Here is an 18,960-nt window from a genome sequence, read left to right on the forward strand (position 1 = left end):
AAGGTCCTAGTGCCAGGAATGAAAGGAGATGGTGGACTCAAGAGAGAGCATGGTGATACTGTCAAGAGGGCCTACAGGTCGGAGATGTAGGAGTGACAGGGAGTCATGGATGGGTCTAAAACTCCCTGACCAGGAAGCTTGTGATGTGGTTGACTTGACGAAAGGAACAAGGGAGCAAAAGTAGATTTGGGTGGGAAAAAGCTCAGAGTAAAATATGTTCTATTTTAGGTCCCTGTGGGAAAGTCAAGTGTAAGTTCTTAGTAGACAGACCAAAGGGAGAACTGGAACTCAAGAGAAGACAGGGTGAGAAATTTAGCATTAGAATCATCTCAAAACGAGATATAACAGGCACCAAGTCATCATTCAAAGGTATTTCTTAACCTAGAGTCCACTGACCCCCAAAGAGTCTGTGAATAGAAATGTACTTTAATATCATCAGCTTCTTTTGAAATCCTGTTTTGTATTTTACACACTGAAAACCATGATTCTGAGAAGAGATCCATAGAGTTCACCAGACTGCAGAAGGGGCTGTGGCATAAACAAAATTAGAAACCCCTCAGTTGGAGGGAAGTGAGACTGGGAAGGGAGGTCAGTAAAATGATTGCCACGGGGCACCCAGATCCTTGCTGAGGTTGGAAACCACAAAGGTACAGCAGCAACAAGCCACATGGGTGGGTGTTGGCTCCTGTGAGAGCAAGATGTGATAGGTAATCTTTGAAGAGGGCTTTCCTTTCCTAGAATTCGTGCTGCCACAGGAGCGTTTAGAAAACGGTTCTGCAAGTTCTTGTTTCTTTTCTGAGGTTGTGGCCTCTTCATTGTTTGGTCACATTTGTAGTGTATTCTATATCCTGGTGGTTTGAAAACATTGTCAGCACAATAACTTTTCTTTCTTCACATGAGATTTCATACAAAATCCCAGTGTATGGACCTGGTAGGCTTTGGTTAAAATAAGGGTGAAGGGCCCTGCCAGCTTGGCCTTCCAAGAGGCTGTCCCACCTCTCCTCACTTCCCTACCAAGAGCTGCTGGAGGTCTTTTGAATGCTTCTGCCTACACAAAATGATGTGAAAATCACTGCTTTAATTTAAAAGTAGACACAGAAGAAAAATATGAATAATTTTTTTAGACTTTCTGAGGAAAAAATAGATTTCTTCTCCAGAAATATGTCTTCAAATAATGTCAGATTTTGCTAGCACAGAGAATCATGAAGAAAGAAAACCCAGGTTACCTGTGTGTATATGAACCTAGAAACATTTAAAGCTCAGGTTGGTATCTAGTCTGCCTGTCTCCCTTTCCCAGTGGTATCTATGCCTCGGAAAAGTATGTTACAGCAGGGGCATGTTCAGGTGATTACTTTAATGGTTTCTTATCATAGTAGGAACTATCTGATGCTGGGATTAGAGAATGGGGTCACCTGAAAGTTCAAAATTGCACCTGTATGCTTCATGCACATACCTTCCAGGCTGTCATTGATTAAAAGCTTTATACAATACAAAGTGTAAGAACTGTCTGGAGAAATACTTACCCATTGAGTTCTGAAGGAAAGAATAGACAACATATATATATGAGGACAACAAATTACTTTGTTCTATAGAAACCTTCTAGATTATAAAAACTCAAGATAATAGGACCAAGGAGAAACAATCTGGCCAGGCAATGTAACTGGTCAGAAAAGTAGTAGGCCATTTAACATTGAAGTACATAGAAATGGATCCAAACTATACAACCCAGGGAAACATTGTATACATTTCTCAGAAGTCATTGAACACACTTTCCCTTACCCCAGGTCTCTGTAGTCATTCCCTATCTCATTGCCTAATTTTATATTCTTCATTATTTTTATCAATATGTAAACTTGTCTTATCTATTTATTTATGGGTCTATTGTCTTCCTACCACCCCAAGTACAAAGAATCTTCTTTAGGTCATAGGCCATCTAGAACAATATAGGTTGCATAGAAAATGCTCATTAAGTATCTGTGTACTGACTTACTGATTTACCAGCCAAGCTGCCATCCTCATCTATAAGGCTGGTAATATGTTGATTATCATCAAGTAAGATGTTAGACATAAATATAAAACATTATACAGAACCAGCCCTGAGCTCTGCATCCTCTATGGTCATCGACATTGTACTTCACAAAAACTTTTTGGAGATGGTTGGGTCCAGGGGAGACAATTGAAATAATCAAGAGAAAGATGATTGGCAAGGAAGGAAGATAGTTGAGGAACTGCTGTACAAAAGCAAAAAAAAAGACCATAATGATTTTTCAATCTGGAAGATGGAGATCAGGGATAAACAGAATCATAATCTTTAAATTATGAAAAGTATGGCCAAGATAAATGCAGGCACCTTTACTGGTAAACTAAAACCTGAAAAGTGAGAATGAGGTACTTTTAAGGCACATGCACAGGAATAGGTAGCAAACACTGGGAGATTATCCATATTTGTGAATTAAACTATTATAGTCATCAACTATTATGCGAAGTCACTGATTATTAAAGTCATTGATTATTATTACGCAAAGCTATTTTGGAGTGTTTTCAAAAGAATGACAGCCTAACATAATGAAAACATTACTGCACTTTGAGACTGATCTTGACTCTGTTCTGACCTCAGATAAGCCACCTAACCCTTCCTAGCTTCAGTTTCCTCTCCTGCAAAAGGAGAACTTGTAGTAAGTGGCCGCTTCGGTTCCTTCTAAAATAGGTTGATGTTTCATAGTGCATCCCATGGTGCCATTGTCAAAAACAGACCGCAAGGATAAATGATCCCCTGAACATGGAGTGTGAAAATCTCCATATTCAATTCTGTGGAGATTCAGACAGCAGGTTCTTTTATAAAGCTTATGTGGAATGTTCTGTATTCATTTCTTGTCATTGGAATCTTACTGGCTGTGTTGTAATTAATATTTTGCCTTTAAAATTCCCATTTTACAGTGAAATACAGCCAATAAATATCTGTCTGCTTTAAAAGGTAAAAGGAATACATAGAAAATACTAACTAGTCTCTTTACTGGAATCCATGTCAATAGATAACATTTATTTCTGAAGATAAATAAGTTGTCTGCTTCCCTCTTGTGTTTCATATGTCTGCAGTGAACAGTCATGAGTATAGGTGTAAATTAGTTATAACTGATGGGGAAATTATAAATCTGAATCTAAAAATATTTGATAAGGAAGTCATTAAAGTTTCTCCACTTCAAGGTCATCTCCCTTCTAGTGGAAGCATATTTTTCTCAAAATTTGGCAACCTTGGTTTTGTTTTTTTTCCCCTAGGAAGTCTGGACATGTTCAGCTTTTGAATAACTATTAAAGCGTACTTTGTTACCCTACTTTCCCGTGCTTCATCTTTCAACTGCAGTTAGATGATCATGAGATAATCAGTAAACAGCGACCCTGAGATAATCAGTAAACAGCGACCTTCTAGCCCTAAGATGACTGAAACAACCACAAAATTAGAAATAATCGAAGCTCTTTCTGAACATAAGCATGACAAAACTGACACAGAAGCATCAGAAATAGAACAATTGTTAAGGATTCAGCTTCTGATCAAAAAAAGAATACCTCATTGACTTTATTTAATTTGAAAAAATGAAATAAAACCCCCTTAACTGCTCCAGCCCAAAAAAGAGAAGAAAGAAAAACAAAATATATGATAGAAAAAGAAGAGAAAGAAAGGGAAACAGAAAGAAGAAACGAGAACACTGTAACACCACATAGGCAGTGACGGAACTCAAAAGGGCATTGGGGCTGGTGAGAAGCACAGATAGTAACAGAAAGATGAAAACAAAACAAACAAGAAGAAATAAAGGCAATCAAAAGTCTCAGAGGGCATCACTGTATTGTAGTCGAATAGTAGTCTTAGACTTTTAGCCCCCCGTATTTCATCAGTCACCAGAGGTTACAGACCCCTCGTTTGCTGTGTTTCTGGCATCTACCCCATGTTTTATTACCATGGTGACCACTAAGGAATGGGCCTCCATCACTTATGTCTGCACTGTCTCTGCCTCTCACTTTGACTCTTTAGTATGTCCCACACACAAGTAAAAGATGAACTTCCTAAAATACCATCCTATTTCCCTGTTCAAAAACATTCAGCAGCTTTCTTGCATATAAGTTCATTCTCCAGGTGCTCCACAGTGTTGTCCCATTTCTCAAGAATTCCTTATACAGTCATACCTTGTTTCATTGTACTTTGCAGATACTGTGATTTTTACAAATTGAAGGTTTGTGGCAATAGTGTCAAGAAGGTCTGTTGGTGCCATTTTTCCCACAGCATGTACTCACTTTGTGTCTGTATGTCACATTTTGGTAATTCTCGCAATATTTGAAACTTTTCCATGATTATTATATCTGTTATGGTGGTCTGTGAACAGTGATCTTTGATGTTTTGGGGTATCACAGATAGTGTCCATATAAGATGGCAAACTTAATCGATAAATGTTGTGTGTGTTCTGACTGCTCTACTGACTGGCCATTCCTCCATCTCTCTCCCTCTCCTCAGGCTTCCCTATTCCCTGTAACACAACCATATGGAAATTAGGCCAATTAATAACCCTACAGTGGCCTCCAAGTGTTCAAGTGAAAGGAAAAGTCACACCTCTCACTTGAAATCAAAAGCCAAAAATGATTAAGTTCAGTGAGGAAGGCATGTCAAAAGCTGAGATAAGCCCAAAGCTAGGCCTCTTGTGCCAGTTAGCCAAGAATGCAAAAGAACATTTCTTGAAGGAAATTATAAGTGTTACTCTAGTGAACCCACAAATGATAAGAAAGCACAACAGCCTTGTTACTGATATGAAGGTTTTAGTGGTCTGAGTAGAAGATAAAACCAGCCACAACATTCCCTTTTACCAAAGCCTAATCCAGAGCAAGGCCTTAACTCTCTTCAATTCTATGATGGCTTAGAGAGGTGAGGAAGCTGCAGAAAAAATGTTGAAAGCTAGCAGAGGTTGTTGATTCATGAGGTTCAAAAGAGAAGCCATCTCCGTAACATAAAAGTGCAAGGTGAAGCAACAAATGCTAACAGAGAAGCTGCAGCAAGTTATCCAGGAGATCTAGTTCAGAAAATTGATGAAGGTAGCCACACCAAACAGATTTTCAGTGTACAAGAAACAACATTCCATTGGAAGAAGATGCCATCTAGGACTTTCATAACTAAAGAGAAGATGTAAAAATGCCTGGCTTCAAAGCTTTTAAAAACAGGCTGACTCTCAGGAGGTTGAGGTGGGAGGATCACTTGAACACAAAAGGTCGAGGCTGCAGTAAGCTATGATTGCACCACTGCACTCCAGCCTGGGCATTGTCTCAAAAAAAAAGAAAAGAAAAGAGAAAGAAAAAAGCTGACTTTCTTGTTAAGAGTTAATGCAGCTGGTGACTTTAAATTGAAGCCAGTGTGCATTTATCATTCTGAAAAATCCTAGAGCTCTTAAGAATTATGCTAAATCTACTCTGCCTTTGCTCTGTACATGGAACAAGAAAACCTGGATGACAGCACATCTGTTTACAGCATGGTTTACTGAATATTTTTAAACCCACTGTTGAGACCTACTGCTCTGAGGAAAAAAAAAAAAAGATTCCTTTCAAAATGGTAGTGCTTATTGACAATGCACCCGGTCACCCAAGAGCTCTGAAGGAGATATTTTCATGCCTACTAACAGCCATTCTGCAGCCCATGGATCAAAAAGTAATTTTGGCTTTCAGTCTTATTGTTTAAGAAATATATTCTGTAAGGCTGTACCTGCTATAGATAGTGATTACTCTGATGAATCTGGGCAAAGTAAATTGAAAACCCTGTGGAAAGGATTTACCATTCTAGATGCCATTAAGCACATTCGTGATTCATTGAAGGAGGTGAAAATAGCTACATGAATAAGAATTTGGAATAAATTGACTCCAGCCCTCATGGGTGACACTGAGGGGTTCAAGCTTCCATGGAGGAAGTAACAGCAGATGTAGTGGAAATAGCAAGAGAATGAGAAGTGGAGCCTGAAGATGGGACTGAACTGCTGCTCATGATTTAACTTTCATGGATAGGAATTGTTTCTTATGGATGCGCAAAGAAAGTAGTTTCTTGAGATAGAATCTACTCCTGGAGAAGATGCTGTGAACATTGTTGAAATGACAATAATTTAGAATATTCCTTAAACTTAATAAAGCAGCAGCAGGGTTTGAGAGAATTGACCCTCGTGTGGAAGGAAGTTAAAACTGTGGATAAAATACTGTCAAACAGCATTGTATACTATGGAGAAATCTTTGTGAAAGAAAGAGTCAGTTGACAGACTTCAACAAATTTCATTGTTGTCTTATTTTTAAAAATTGCCACAACCACCCAGCCTTCAGTAGCCACCACCCTCATCAGTCAGCAGCCATCAACATCGAGGCAAGACCATCCACCAGTACAAAGATTACAACCTGCTGTAGGCTCAGGTGATTGTTAGCCTGTTTTAGCAATAAAGTGTTTTTAATTAAGATATGTGCATTGCTTCTTTTTAAGACATAATTCTATTGCACACTTAATAGCCTATAGTAGAGTGTAAACATAATTTTTTTGTGTACTGGGAAACCAAAAATATCATGTGACTTGGTTTATTGCAGTAATGTGGAATTGAACCTTTCAATATCTCAGAGGCATGCCTGTATTAAACTTTCACTTCAGCCAAACTTATCTACTCCTGTTCTCATAAGCGCCCCGTGTACGTCTTTCCTTCATTATTGTTTTCCTCCATATCCCCTTCCCAGAACATCTTCCTTTTTCCTCTTCTTATATAAAATTGATTTTGAGGAGCCTTTCCTGAATTTCCTATCCCTCAGTGACCTCCTAAAAGATTTTCCTGAAACTCCTAGAACACTGATCTGCACCAGGAATTTAATGTATGTAGTGTTATAGTGCTGTCTCACTAAGTCTTTCCCCCACTATCTTAAAATTATGTTGGAGGGTTCTTGACAGCAAAGACATTATGTCATGCTTTTTTTAATTTCCAACATTTAGCTCATTGTAGATGCATAATAAATGTTAACTTATTAACATGAGTTATTTTGTGTGACCAAGCAAAAGGGTCAATAATTTTTTTATTCAATATCTTCAGTATCTTTTTGATGGACAATCAAATATTTCACTAGTTTTAACAACACTGGGGACTGAAGAAACTGTTGTAGAGTGGATTTGGGTGTGTACTGCTCTGTGGTCTCTCTGGAGCTAGCTTTCAGCATTCATACCCATTGGAATAAATATAATGCTTCTTGAAATTTAGCATCTCTTCCTCTTTGAGTGCTTTCTATTTCCCTTTAAGATGTTTAAAAATACCATTAGAATCAGTGGTCTTTCTGTGGCTAGTGGTGGGACCGAATCAATCTTTTCTCCTCTGGTTTCTCTTCCTTTAAATACAGATAAAGAAGAAGTACAGAGGAAACGGCAGAAGCTCATGCCCAATTTTTCGGATAGTTTCGGCGGTGGGAGTGGCGCTGGAGCTGGAGGCGGAGGCATGTTTGGTAGTGGCGGTGGAGGAGGGGGCACTGGAAGTACAGGGCCAGGTACAAAAACACCTATTCTTTCTAAAACTTTTTCATATTGGAGAGGGTAGAATTTTCTTTTCTTTGGTTTCTGAGCATGTCTGTGAGTTGAGTGGCTATGATATTATTGAGTATATTAATTAAAATTTCCTGACAAATGTCAATTTATTTTTCAAAGAAATCTATGTTCATTTTACAATATGTAGGTAATCTCAAAAGCCTTTATGAAGAAAAAAGGTACCCCAAAGCCAGTTTTTAATGAGTACCTCCCTAAACATTTTAGTATATTTCTCTTTTATGTTTTTTGACTTGGTTGTCTTGTTTTTGTTTGGAAACATTGAAAAAATTTTATATCATACATACCACAATATAGCTATATATTAAACATCTCTATATAATACATTGTAGAAAATTTGAAAATACATAAAATCTGCCATCAAAGGTTAACTACTACTATTTTTTATGTATATGTTATAGTATATACTTATGAATTTTCCCCTGAATACAACTGTGATCATCATCATGCATTTTATTTTAATTCATTTATTTGTAATACTATTTTACTATCATTTGCACCATGACTGTATGTATAGAGTCATATGTGCAATGTTTACCTGAGATGTTAACATAAACATTTCCTCCAGTAATATGAATTTTACCTAAGTGTAAATTTTAAGCATCATTTTAGTGACTCATTTCCTCAAGTGAACAAACCATAGAATAACTTACTTACATGTAGTTTCCTGTTTTCTATGTAAAATGCTATACTAAACTCCTATCCACATAACTTTTCATTTATTCCAGATTACTTTTGTAAATTAGAGTCTTTGTAGTAAAGTTACTGTGTCAGAGGGCATGACATCTAATGCCAGCTGCTTCCCCAAAGAGTTGTACCAGCTTGTGCTTCCACCAAAAATGCCTAAGAGTGAACAGTGGTGGCCATTTTTCCATTGAGGAGTCAGTATGTTTTTCTGTGCTTTGTTTGATTTAGTTTTTTTCCTCAAGGGGTTATTTTAATGTTTTCTACGTAGGCAAGTCTGAGTTTGGTTGGTGACCCTCACTATTAGCCTCTCCCCTTCACATAGGAGTGGAGGCTTTCTCCATCGCAACCACTCCCCATATCTGAGGTGCTGTCAGAGTTGCCAAAATGTAAACTTTATCAAAGTGGAATTCTGATGGTCCCATGACCCCCACCATGTGTCTTCGTCTCAACAGAAGCACCACGTGTGGGCACAGTACTGTCCTTTCACACCAAAGGCTGTGCTCACCTGACAGACAGACACTAAGTTGTGCTGAGTCTTGTAAAATATCTTCATGATGTTTCATTTGTTTTACTTGCCATTTCAGGGTATAGCTTCCCGCACTATGGATTTCCTACTTATGGTGGGATTACCTTCCATCCTGGAACTACTAAATCTAATGCTGGGATGAAGCATGGTAAGTAATGCTTTATTCTTAATACTAAGAAAGGAAAAAAATAGTTAATCCTAAAAAGGGTTTTTAAAATCTATCACAACAGTATTGTCGTCTTGAAAAATAATTGATTAATGCAAATAAACTGAGAAGATACTTTTTCCAAAAGATATTATCTCCTGTGGCTAGTATAAACTCTATTCCTTGTTTATATTTTACATATTTACTTCGTAAGTGGCATGAACAGAGGAAAGAAAAGAGCATTGAAAAGAGATATACAGAGACCTGACTATTCAAACGTTTTAAACATCACCAAACTTACGTATTCTGTCTCTCATTTTCTCAAATAGTACACTTCTGAAATCATTTTGAGTTTTATAGGGTTTGTCTTTTCCCATCAAGTCATCACCTGAGAAGCTGCAGTTAAACCACGTGTTGATAGTTTACATTACAGGTCCATTCTAGTGTACCCATGGAAGAAATAATACTATAAAGAAGTCTTCCCATTTATTGAATACCTATTTTTGTACCAAGTGCTTTTACATGTTTTAACTGTTATCTTCATGACTGCACTATATGGAAAATAGTATCTCCATTTTGCACACAAAAGACACCAAAGTTCAGAAATGTTTATACTCACTGAAGGCACACACAAGTTAGTGGCAGAACAAGAATTTGAAGCAGGTCTCCACCATAAAAGCTAGATGCTCTCATAGTGTCTGCCAGATAACATAGTTGAACCTGAAAGAGGATGATCAGGAATGCTACACTGGATAGCTCCCATACTAAAGAATGTGAATTGACAACACGTCTTTATGACTTGCTTTGTTCATTAGCGTTAGGAAAAAACTGCTCTGCTTTCAAGAACTTTAAAAATTCAACTTTTCTGCAATTGACAGAAGAGTTTTATTTCATTTTTCTCCTTTACAAGTAAATAAGCAAAATGAGATCTAAGATTTTAGAAGTATACTAAAAATGGTTTTTAGAATTGAGTTTAGAATATCTCCAAAACATGGTATTTATGATATGACCATTTTTAAAAGAATTTTAAATTATTATTTTTCTTTTCCTTTTGCAGCAAACTTGCCTCTTACCTTTATCTGACCTGCACTGGAATAGTGAATTATCACTAAATTAATACATTTTACTGAGAAAAATCTGATGTTTTTGCCTTTTTCTTAGGAACCATGGACACTGAATCTAAAAAGGACTCTGAAGGTTGTGACAGAAGTGATGACAGAAACACTGTAAACCTCTTTGGGAAAGTCATTGAAACCACAGAACACAATCAGGAGCCCAGCGAGGCCACTGATGGGAATGGTGAGGTCACTCTAACGTATGCAACAAGAACAAAAGAAGAGAGTGCTAGGGTTCAGGGTAAGTGAGCACACAAATTACGTTCTATTGGTTGGCTGAGGAGGAGTCAGTCCTAGGTGTAGAAAGGTATCTGCTAATCTAAAGATGACATATCAATATCTAGTTTAGTGTACTCTTCAAAGTTCTGTATGTCTTTGGAAGAGCATATGTCAGATCATTTTATTCACACTGGGATTTCCATTTTTGCTCTGTTATCTTTGAATGTAAAGTACAGAAATTTACATGTACGTTATCCAGTCATAATCATGCAGTTTAGGGTATTGTGAGAGATAATCAACTTCTTTTCTGGCACAGATAAATAGAGAAGTATTTCTACAAGCTTAATAGTCACCCTCTCTAGATTCTGGCTTAACCATCATACTGAAATAGAACTTTGCCTTAAAATAGGAACTTTTCTTTTTATCTTGTTGCCCTCTTTGAATAAGTAGGATTAGGAGAAAATGTACTTTTGCGTTTACTCTGAACCAATACTTATTAGCATATGTGTCATGATTCTAGGTCATCCTAGATCGTACTAAGAAGACATCTGTAAAAGCAATTAGAGTTGGTGGCCACATGTGGTATCTATCACATATGCCTTTTTTTTTTTACACCCCTTTAAAAATGTATAAGCCATGATTAGCTAGGGAGCTATATGAAAAGCAGAGCATAAACAGGTTTTGGCCCAAAGGTCACAACTGCCATTCCCTGACCTTAATGGAACAAACTTTACAAAAACATGAGTGTCTCATGGAAAGTCTCTGTTTATGGCAGAGATGTGTGTGTTTTCACACATTGCCTAACAAGCTAATTGTTAGAGATCCCAATGAAGGATTATTTCACCAAGATATTGGTGATTTAAAATCATGGTAAAATCTAACATTGTTTGGAGATTGTTTTCCTTAAAATAACAGATAATGGTTGTTCCCTTAAAATAACACATTTCTAAACTTTTTTCCTCTAACAAACCATACATAGATTCTTTAAGATCAATCTCTAACTATATTTGTCAGTGACCCAATGTCCAATTCTGCTTTTTCTAGTCAACACAATCCAAAGGCATTGAAAGAGCATTTTCAACTAAAATGATGTGTCAAGATGTCAGAACACTGATGCTGGTCAGTTTGGCCTTGAGCATGCTATACCCATAAAACAAAAGTAGGAACACTCAACTATGATTGTGGTCATTGCCTTACAGATAACCTCTTTCTAGAGAAGGCTATGCAGCTTGCAAAGAGGCATGCCAATGCCCTTTTCGACTACGCAGTGACAGGAGACGTGAAGATGCTGCTGGCCGTCCAGCGCCATCTCACTGCCGTGCAGGATGAGAATGGGGACAGGTAAGTCAGGATTTTTTGCATGATAGGTTGTTCTGGGTAGGGAAAAAGAAGAGCATCATATAATGCATGCTGACTAGAGATAAAAATAATTGTTCAAATGTATTGAGTCCTCTAACTGGCACGATCAAGAAAACTAGCGTGAATAAGGTTAAGTAGCACAATCTGCTGCTCCATCCTGCTGCTGTCATCTGTTGGAATCTGTAGTAGCTGGAGGACTCATCTAAGAGTGAATCTTTCTGGGCAAGCAAACTAAGATGTGTATAGGTAATGGTACTTTTTGAAAAGCCTCGCTTTGTTTATTGAAATAATATTTGGAGAATTGTTAAGAGTCCTACCAAATCCCTGAAACCTTGTTATCCCAGCTGCATATTTATAATGACAGTGTACTCAAGAAAAAGCCCAATAAAGGCAGCAACAACAACAAAAAGATTAAGAGGGACTGGTCATTCTTTCCCAGTTACTGGTTTCTTCTCTACTACCTCTTCTGATGGTCACCAGTCTGTGACTGGTTCAGACTTTTGTGACTGCTCCAGCCCATGCGTGGGAGTCGAACATTCCAAACACCATGCCTTCCATTCCTGCTGTTACTGAGATTGTATTTGCAAAGCCACCTGGCTTCTTTCTAAAACAGTTCTCTTAGTCCTTTCATTGAGACTTCTAAAGTATCTCGAAAGCCTATAAAAATAACAAGAAACAGCAGCCTTCACATTCAAGTCAAGTGCCTTATCTAAAACCTTCCTAAAATAGCATCAACACAGAGAAATCCTTTTCTGTGGAAGAGCTCTTGAGTGCTGTGTTTTAGACCTCAGTTTAAAAATTAAACCAAGCACTTTAGGAAAGTAACAACCTCAGGGTTTCAAGCAGAGACACCTTTGTTCTCGTTCCTTGCAACGTAACCAAGGATGTGGTATAACCACTGGCCTTGTTATACAGTATGAGAGGCACCAGTACAACCTTCTTGGTGTAAGGCCATGAACAGCAGAATGCTTTTTCAGGGTTAAATAATCCAGTTAGCATTCAATAGCATACAACCACAAGAAAAAGCAGTTAACTGAGACAGGATAGCAGTGTTGCAAGTGGCATTTCCAGGGACCTGTTGAATTGATAAATCTAAGAAGATGAGCACGTGCAGGTTAGAAAGGAAGTGCTGATATCTGAAGGGGGGATTGTAGGAAGGGATACAAGGCAAGGCACGTGCAAGTTCCCTCCTAAGACCCAAGCACGCTCACACAAGCCGGCTCTCAGAGAGGCCACAGAGGTGGGACTTGGAGAGACCAAAGGATCCTCAGTAGAGTGTAGGTAAAGGGCAGCTTTTGGCCATCACAGCCCAAGTCTCTTGTTTTAATTCAGTCCATCATATTTGGCTAATAGGCTGAGTCCTGTGGCCGTTAGTCATCATAGAAAATACAATAAAGAAAAATATATAAAACTTCTGCTATTGGGGAAATTCCCGTAAGGGTGTGAGGATTTGAGGGGGAGGGGGAATGTACTTCTGCTATGAAATGCTGAGCTGCACATGGAAATTTTCGGGCAGTTTTAGAAGTATGACCTTTTTCTTGGTATATGTGCATCATGTCTATGTCAGAGTTTAGGCCCTTTTCAGAAGTCTTCTTCCAGTATCACATTTCAAGAAGCAATAGTGAAACCCTGAGATCATCCATTTTAAAATATTTCTCAAGTAGCAAAATCACAATTTAGTTTTTTAGGCTCTTCTGTGCCAGTGTTAATCCCAAGTACGATATACTTGCTATTGCTAAGGAAGAGGCTTGAGTAAAGTGGCACCTGATAGCTTATTTTAGAGAAGATCCAGCCTGTACCTCATGTCCCAGATGTAGTTTTGCTGCGAGATGCTTTAGTGTGCTCTGCACCTCAGTCTCCATGCTCTGGAGTGGTCATTTCTTAGACATTCATCTGCACGTCTTTAGAGCAGTGCATATGTATCCCCTATGCAGGAGGATTGCTTAAGGGATTAAGAGATGGCTTTGGAGTAAGACAGACCTTGGCTTGAATCCCAGCTTCACCACTTATGGCCTTGACTGAGTTATATGAGGCCTACAAGTCTCAGTTTCATTAGCCAAAAAGCGAAGATAATATTACCTACCTCCTAGGATTATTGTTATAATAAAAAGACAATATATATCAAATGCTTAGCATAGTCTGGTAAATCAAAGCTCCCCAAAAATAGTAGCCACTGTTAAAATGATTGTTATTGTTATTGTTTTGAATTTTAATAGTATGTTTTTTAATAATTAAAAGAATTATGCTTCTCTGAGTGATTTTGATGCCACCGGTATGTTCAGCCTCGTTAGTGTAAGCTCTTAGGTTCCTTCTATCATTCTTATTTTTGTGCCCCTACTGCATGCTAGGGCTGTAAGATTGACTCAGACAGAACCTGCCCCAGAGATGACAGGACAGAGAAAGAGAAAAATGTGTAGAAAACTGCAGTTGCATAACCAAGCAGTAAATTTGAGAGGGACAACTTGCTCCACCTAGGAGGTTAGGAAAGTATTCTCTGAGGATGTCAGGTTTGAACTGGAATATAAAGGATGGAGTAGGCATTGTTGAGGCAGAAGAAAGGAGCAAAAACATTCCAAGTAGAGGGAATATTTGCCAGAATGTTTGCAGGAGTGGCGGGAAATACAATCACTTTGTTTCTTCACAAGTTTACTGCAAGAATTTTCTTCCAGTAGTTAAAAGCTTTACACCATTCTCCCCTCTTGGGATCTAGAAAGATCTTTAAAAAGCCACCGCACTGTATTTTGGAGGAGGGCAACAGGACTAGGTGAGATAACTAAGTTTTCTGAACAATTCCTAGTGCCAGGCATTCATTTTACATAAAATCTGTGTGTCAGGAAAAGTTAGGGGGAAAGGTAGAGGAGAAAACCACCCAAAGCCATAGTATAGAGGTAGAATTGGGATTTAAGCTTAGGTACTTCTGGGCTGGAAGCCTCAGTGTGTTTATGCATCAAGGGGTCAGACGTGAATGCTCCCAGAGGCCAGGCAGGTACCACAAATAACATAACAGCTTTGGGCAGACAGTTGGGAGGGACGGGTCCTCTGGAGACAGCATCCCACCTCAGATTCAATACATTTTATAGATTCAAAACATTTTAGGGCCAAATAAAACTAGGTATGAGAACAGATTCCATCCTTGAATCTAATCACATCTTGGGAATCTTTTCTTTTTCATTAACATTTTAGTTAATTATTGCCACTGTGTTTTCATTCCAGTGTCTTACACTTAGCAATCATCCACCTTCATTCTCAACTTGTGAGGGATCTACTAGAAGTCACATCTGGGTTGATTTCTGATGACATTATCAACATGAGAAATGACCTGTACCAGGTAAGCCGAAATCTCAAGAAAACAACTGAAGAAAAATCCGTAGTTTACTTTTTCTTTTGTATGTTTGGGTGCATGTTATTTTTAGTAATGTTAAGAGTAGCAAAAATAAAAACAAACCCTTGTAGGTAATATCTAAAATCCCATTAGTTGAGAATGTTACCTTATGATATAGGATCCTTTGATCTGTGGGTATAACAGCCATCAAGCCACAATGAAATTCAGCATCCCACTGGGGGAAGGCAAACTTTAAACTTTAGAAATCAAAGAGTTTTTTCATTTAAGAGGGAGAAACTAGAGTAAAAATGTCACATCTGTCAAGAAAAATAAAGTAAAAAAAAGGTTTGAAAAGCCAGTAATTTATAATAATTTTGGAGTCTACTGAAACATACGTTGACAATATCCAGATTAAATGTATATCAAATAAAGCGTTCTGAAATCACCACACAGAAAGGTTAAAAGTTTGCTTGAGGAGGAAAAGTTGTCTTCCAAAAGCAGAAAGACAGCTCCAAGTGAGGAAAAGTGGGAACACCAAAGTTTTGCCCAAATCGAGTTTTCTTAGGAATTAATTAGGTGGGCTGAAAATACAAGTTGAGGAACTGTTTTTTCCAGAGGTCTTCCGACATTGCAAAGGGAGAAGTTAGCTGGAGACACAGCGAGGCCCCCTAATGGGCATGTGCAGAATTCAGGGAGAGGCAAGGAGCCTGGGAGCCACTTGGGCAGAAGCAGAGCTTGGACATTGGTGATGGGAACCCAGTGACCCCAGCCAGACTTTCTGGCTGAGCGACTGCACTGGCATGAAGCCAAGATGGGGTTCGGCTCCTGAGGTTTCCTCCTTCCTGCCCCCGATTGCTTTTCCCGCTTCACTATCTTTCCCCCACTCCCACTAGTCTGCTGTATGGGGCTCCTGCCATTACCCACTTCTTAGCTTTCCATTTTTCTCCTTTCCTTCATTGACCCGAAGCATCTTCCTCATCCTCCTTGGAGAGATGGTTTGCTGGTTCACGTGTATCTCTCACTCCAAAAATGTGGCCAAAATCCTGTGTGATTATTTACTTAGTGAAGGTATTTGTTCCTGATCTCTCAGTTTTTAAAACAGTGATGTGAATCGTTTCTGTTTCCTCACTTTAAAGGAAAATGCTTTTATTATTTTAAAGAAAATTAAAACTTCATTTTCTTTAAAGAAAATTAAAATATTTATTTTCTTATTTTTATTTCTGTTCTTTAAAATGTGCTTTAGGCTGGATGCGGTGGCTCACACGTGTAATCCCAGCACGTTGGGAGGCTGAGGCAGGTGGATCATGAGATCCTGGCTAACATGGTGAAACCCCGTCTGTACTAAAAAAAAAAAAAATATTAGCTGGGCGTGGTGGCGGGTGCCTGTAGTCCCAGCTACTCAGGAGGCTGAGGCAGGAGAATAGTGTGAACCCGGGAGGCAGAGCTTTCAGTGAGGTGAGATCACACCACTGCACTCCAGCCTGGGCAACAGAGCGAGACTGTTTCCAAAAAAAAAAAAAAATGTGCTTTAAAGTGCATTTACAGCAAAACTACTAAATGTTTACATGTGGCTCTTAATAGTTTTTACCTATGACTAGGAAAAAATTAATAGGTGTCCTGATAGGGGAAAATGACCATTTTTCATTCAATGTAAGTCACCATTAGGCTTCTTCACTGGCTGTTGTGCTTAATGTCAAAGGAAAAGTAAAGTTAGTGACTCTTCACTGTCTGTTAATATAAAATAACTAGTATGAAGTGTGATTGTAGATTTACATTTAAAGGATGTCTTCTTGAAACTTTCATGTCATTTTGGGGGTCATTGGTATTCGGAAAGTCATTTTGCCTGTAAAGCTTGATTCTCGCAGACTTTTGGACTGATTGTTCCTTGTAGTCATCACAAATCTATGAATAAAACTAGGAATGGGACATTGTAGCTTGTCAGTCCTCTTTTCAAACCCTGCTTAACAGTCTTATTCAAGGAATTACTTACTTTATGTTTATGAATAGGATCTGCAAAGGACACAGCACAACAGCAGCACAACAGGATTAGTAGCTGTGGTTTTTTTTTTGGAGACGGAGTCTCGCTTTCTCACCCAAGCTGGAGTGCAGTGGCACGATCTCGGCTCACTGCAACCTCCGCCTCCCAGGTTCAAGCGATTCTCCTGCCTCAGCCTCCTGAGTAGCTGGGATAACAAGAGCTCACCACCACACCCGGCTAATTTTTGTATTTTTAGTGGAGACGGGGTTTCACTATGTTGGTCTGGCTGGTCTCGAACTCCTGACCTCGTGATCTGCCAGCCTTGGCCTCCCAAAGTGCTGGGATTACAGGCATGAGCCACTGCGTCTGGCCAGTAGCTGTGATTTTTTTATATCCTAAACTCTTTACTGTATCATTTAGTTACATATGTTGAGACTCTCTAGTGTGTTAGAGACAAAAACCCTGAAGCCACCACCATTGATACTTCTATCCCTTCTGATTTGGGGACTCTCAGAAGACTCTTATGTCCATTTTTCCCCCACCTTACCACCAGTCTCATTAATGGGCAGTGATTCTGGCTTCCCTAGTATGCCTGCTAGGTCTCAAACACACACCCAGTGGCAACTTTGATTTGAGAATTAGAAACTGCTAAGATTTGAACTCTTGATTATCTGTCATAAAGGTTCTCTAGTAACTATTCTTAATGGAAAATGATATAGTTCTTTAAATAATTTGGATTATTTGGCAATTATCTTAAGCATTCTCCCCAAATACCTTTCACTAATCTTAGTACATTTCTGTGACCATCTGTCATGATCAAATTCCTCTCCCCACCCACCCTCTAGAAACACACTCAAAATAGTCCAAGTGCACAGAGTTAGGATTTTTTATGAAAATATTCTCTTTAAACCTTTTTCTCCTCTCTCATTCTCCTTCGCCCAACATAGACAACCACTCTATTGTGTTTGGTATGGATTGTTTTATTTGTATATGTTCCCATAAAACATTATTGGGGGGTTTTATGTATTTTTATTTTATGTTTTTAATTATTATAAATATCACATATATTCATAGTTTTAAAAATGGTACAGAAGAATCTACATTGGAAAGTCAAAGTTGCCTGCCCTGACAATGCCCAGGTCCCCTAAACACAAATGTCACTATTGTGTTTATAGGTAGTTTTTCAAGTATTGGATATAAATGTGCATATACTTGAAATACATAGATATTTTCATATACTCTCACATACAATCCACATTATGTTAAATGTACTTCTCTTGCCTTGCATTAACCTTTATATTTTTTTAAATTTAATTTAATCACAGATTCAAAGGAGGTTACAGAAATATGCTAGGAGGTCCTAGTATTTACTGCAAGGAAACCAGAGGTATCTTCACCCAGTTTCCCCCAGTGGTAACATCCTGCATAACTTCAGAACAGTATCAAAACCTGGAAATTGACATTGGTACAATCCACAGATCTTAATCAGATTTCACCAGTTTTACACACACTTGTGTGTATCTGTATAGTTCTTTGTGCATATATTTTTTAAATACGTAAGTGGCATTATGCTACATGTTACTGTATTTCTGCCTTCTCTGCTTATCCACACAGTTCTGTGTACGGCTAGTTTGTTGTTTCAGCTCCTGAAGAGAATCTAGTATGGATCTTCCACCTCTAACATTCTTGTTTCCTAGTAGTAGACATTTAACCAACTTCCAACTTCCTACCTCAGTAGATAATACTGCAGTGACTCTCCTCACTTACGTCCTCTTGTGGATTTGTGTCAGAATTTTACCTAGATACATCTACAAGAGTTGGGTTGCTGGGACATTTGTATATTTGGCTATCCAGAATGTCTGTGTAAGTCCCCATGCCCACAGCCATAGCATGAAGGTGTAATTGTTTAAGATATTATCCTTGGATTTAAGATCTAGAAGCTTTATATCATGGAAAACCATTGATTGGACTGTGGAAGAAAATATTTTTTTAAAAAAACAAAACCTCAGACTCATTTTCTTAAA

General features: G+C 38.4%; 1 protein-coding gene across 4 annotated transcripts in view; it reads left to right on the plus strand.

The window, feature by feature from the left end:
• Positions 1–18,960, plus strand: part of NFKB1 (nuclear factor kappa B subunit 1) — a 123,993-nt gene that overhangs the window by 92,649 nt on the left and 12,384 nt on the right. For all 4 annotated transcript variants that reach the window (XM_007999405.3, XM_007999407.3, XM_073017518.1 and 1 more), the window contains exons 12-16: positions 7,387–7,530; positions 8,857–8,946; positions 10,105–10,299; positions 11,477–11,618; positions 14,850–14,964. In XM_007999405.3, the coding sequence (XP_007997596.3) occupies positions 7,387–7,530; positions 8,857–8,946; positions 10,105–10,299; positions 11,477–11,618; positions 14,850–14,964 (686 nt within the window). The remainder of the gene's footprint in view (positions 1–7,386; positions 7,531–8,856; positions 8,947–10,104; positions 10,300–11,476; positions 11,619–14,849; positions 14,965–18,960) is intronic.

The sequence above is a fragment of the Chlorocebus sabaeus genome, chromosome 7 (genome assembly GCF_047675955.1).
Source record: "Chlorocebus sabaeus isolate Y175 chromosome 7, mChlSab1.0.hap1, whole genome shotgun sequence".
NCBI classification, from domain to species: Eukaryota; Metazoa; Chordata; class Mammalia; order Primates; family Cercopithecidae; genus Chlorocebus; species Chlorocebus sabaeus.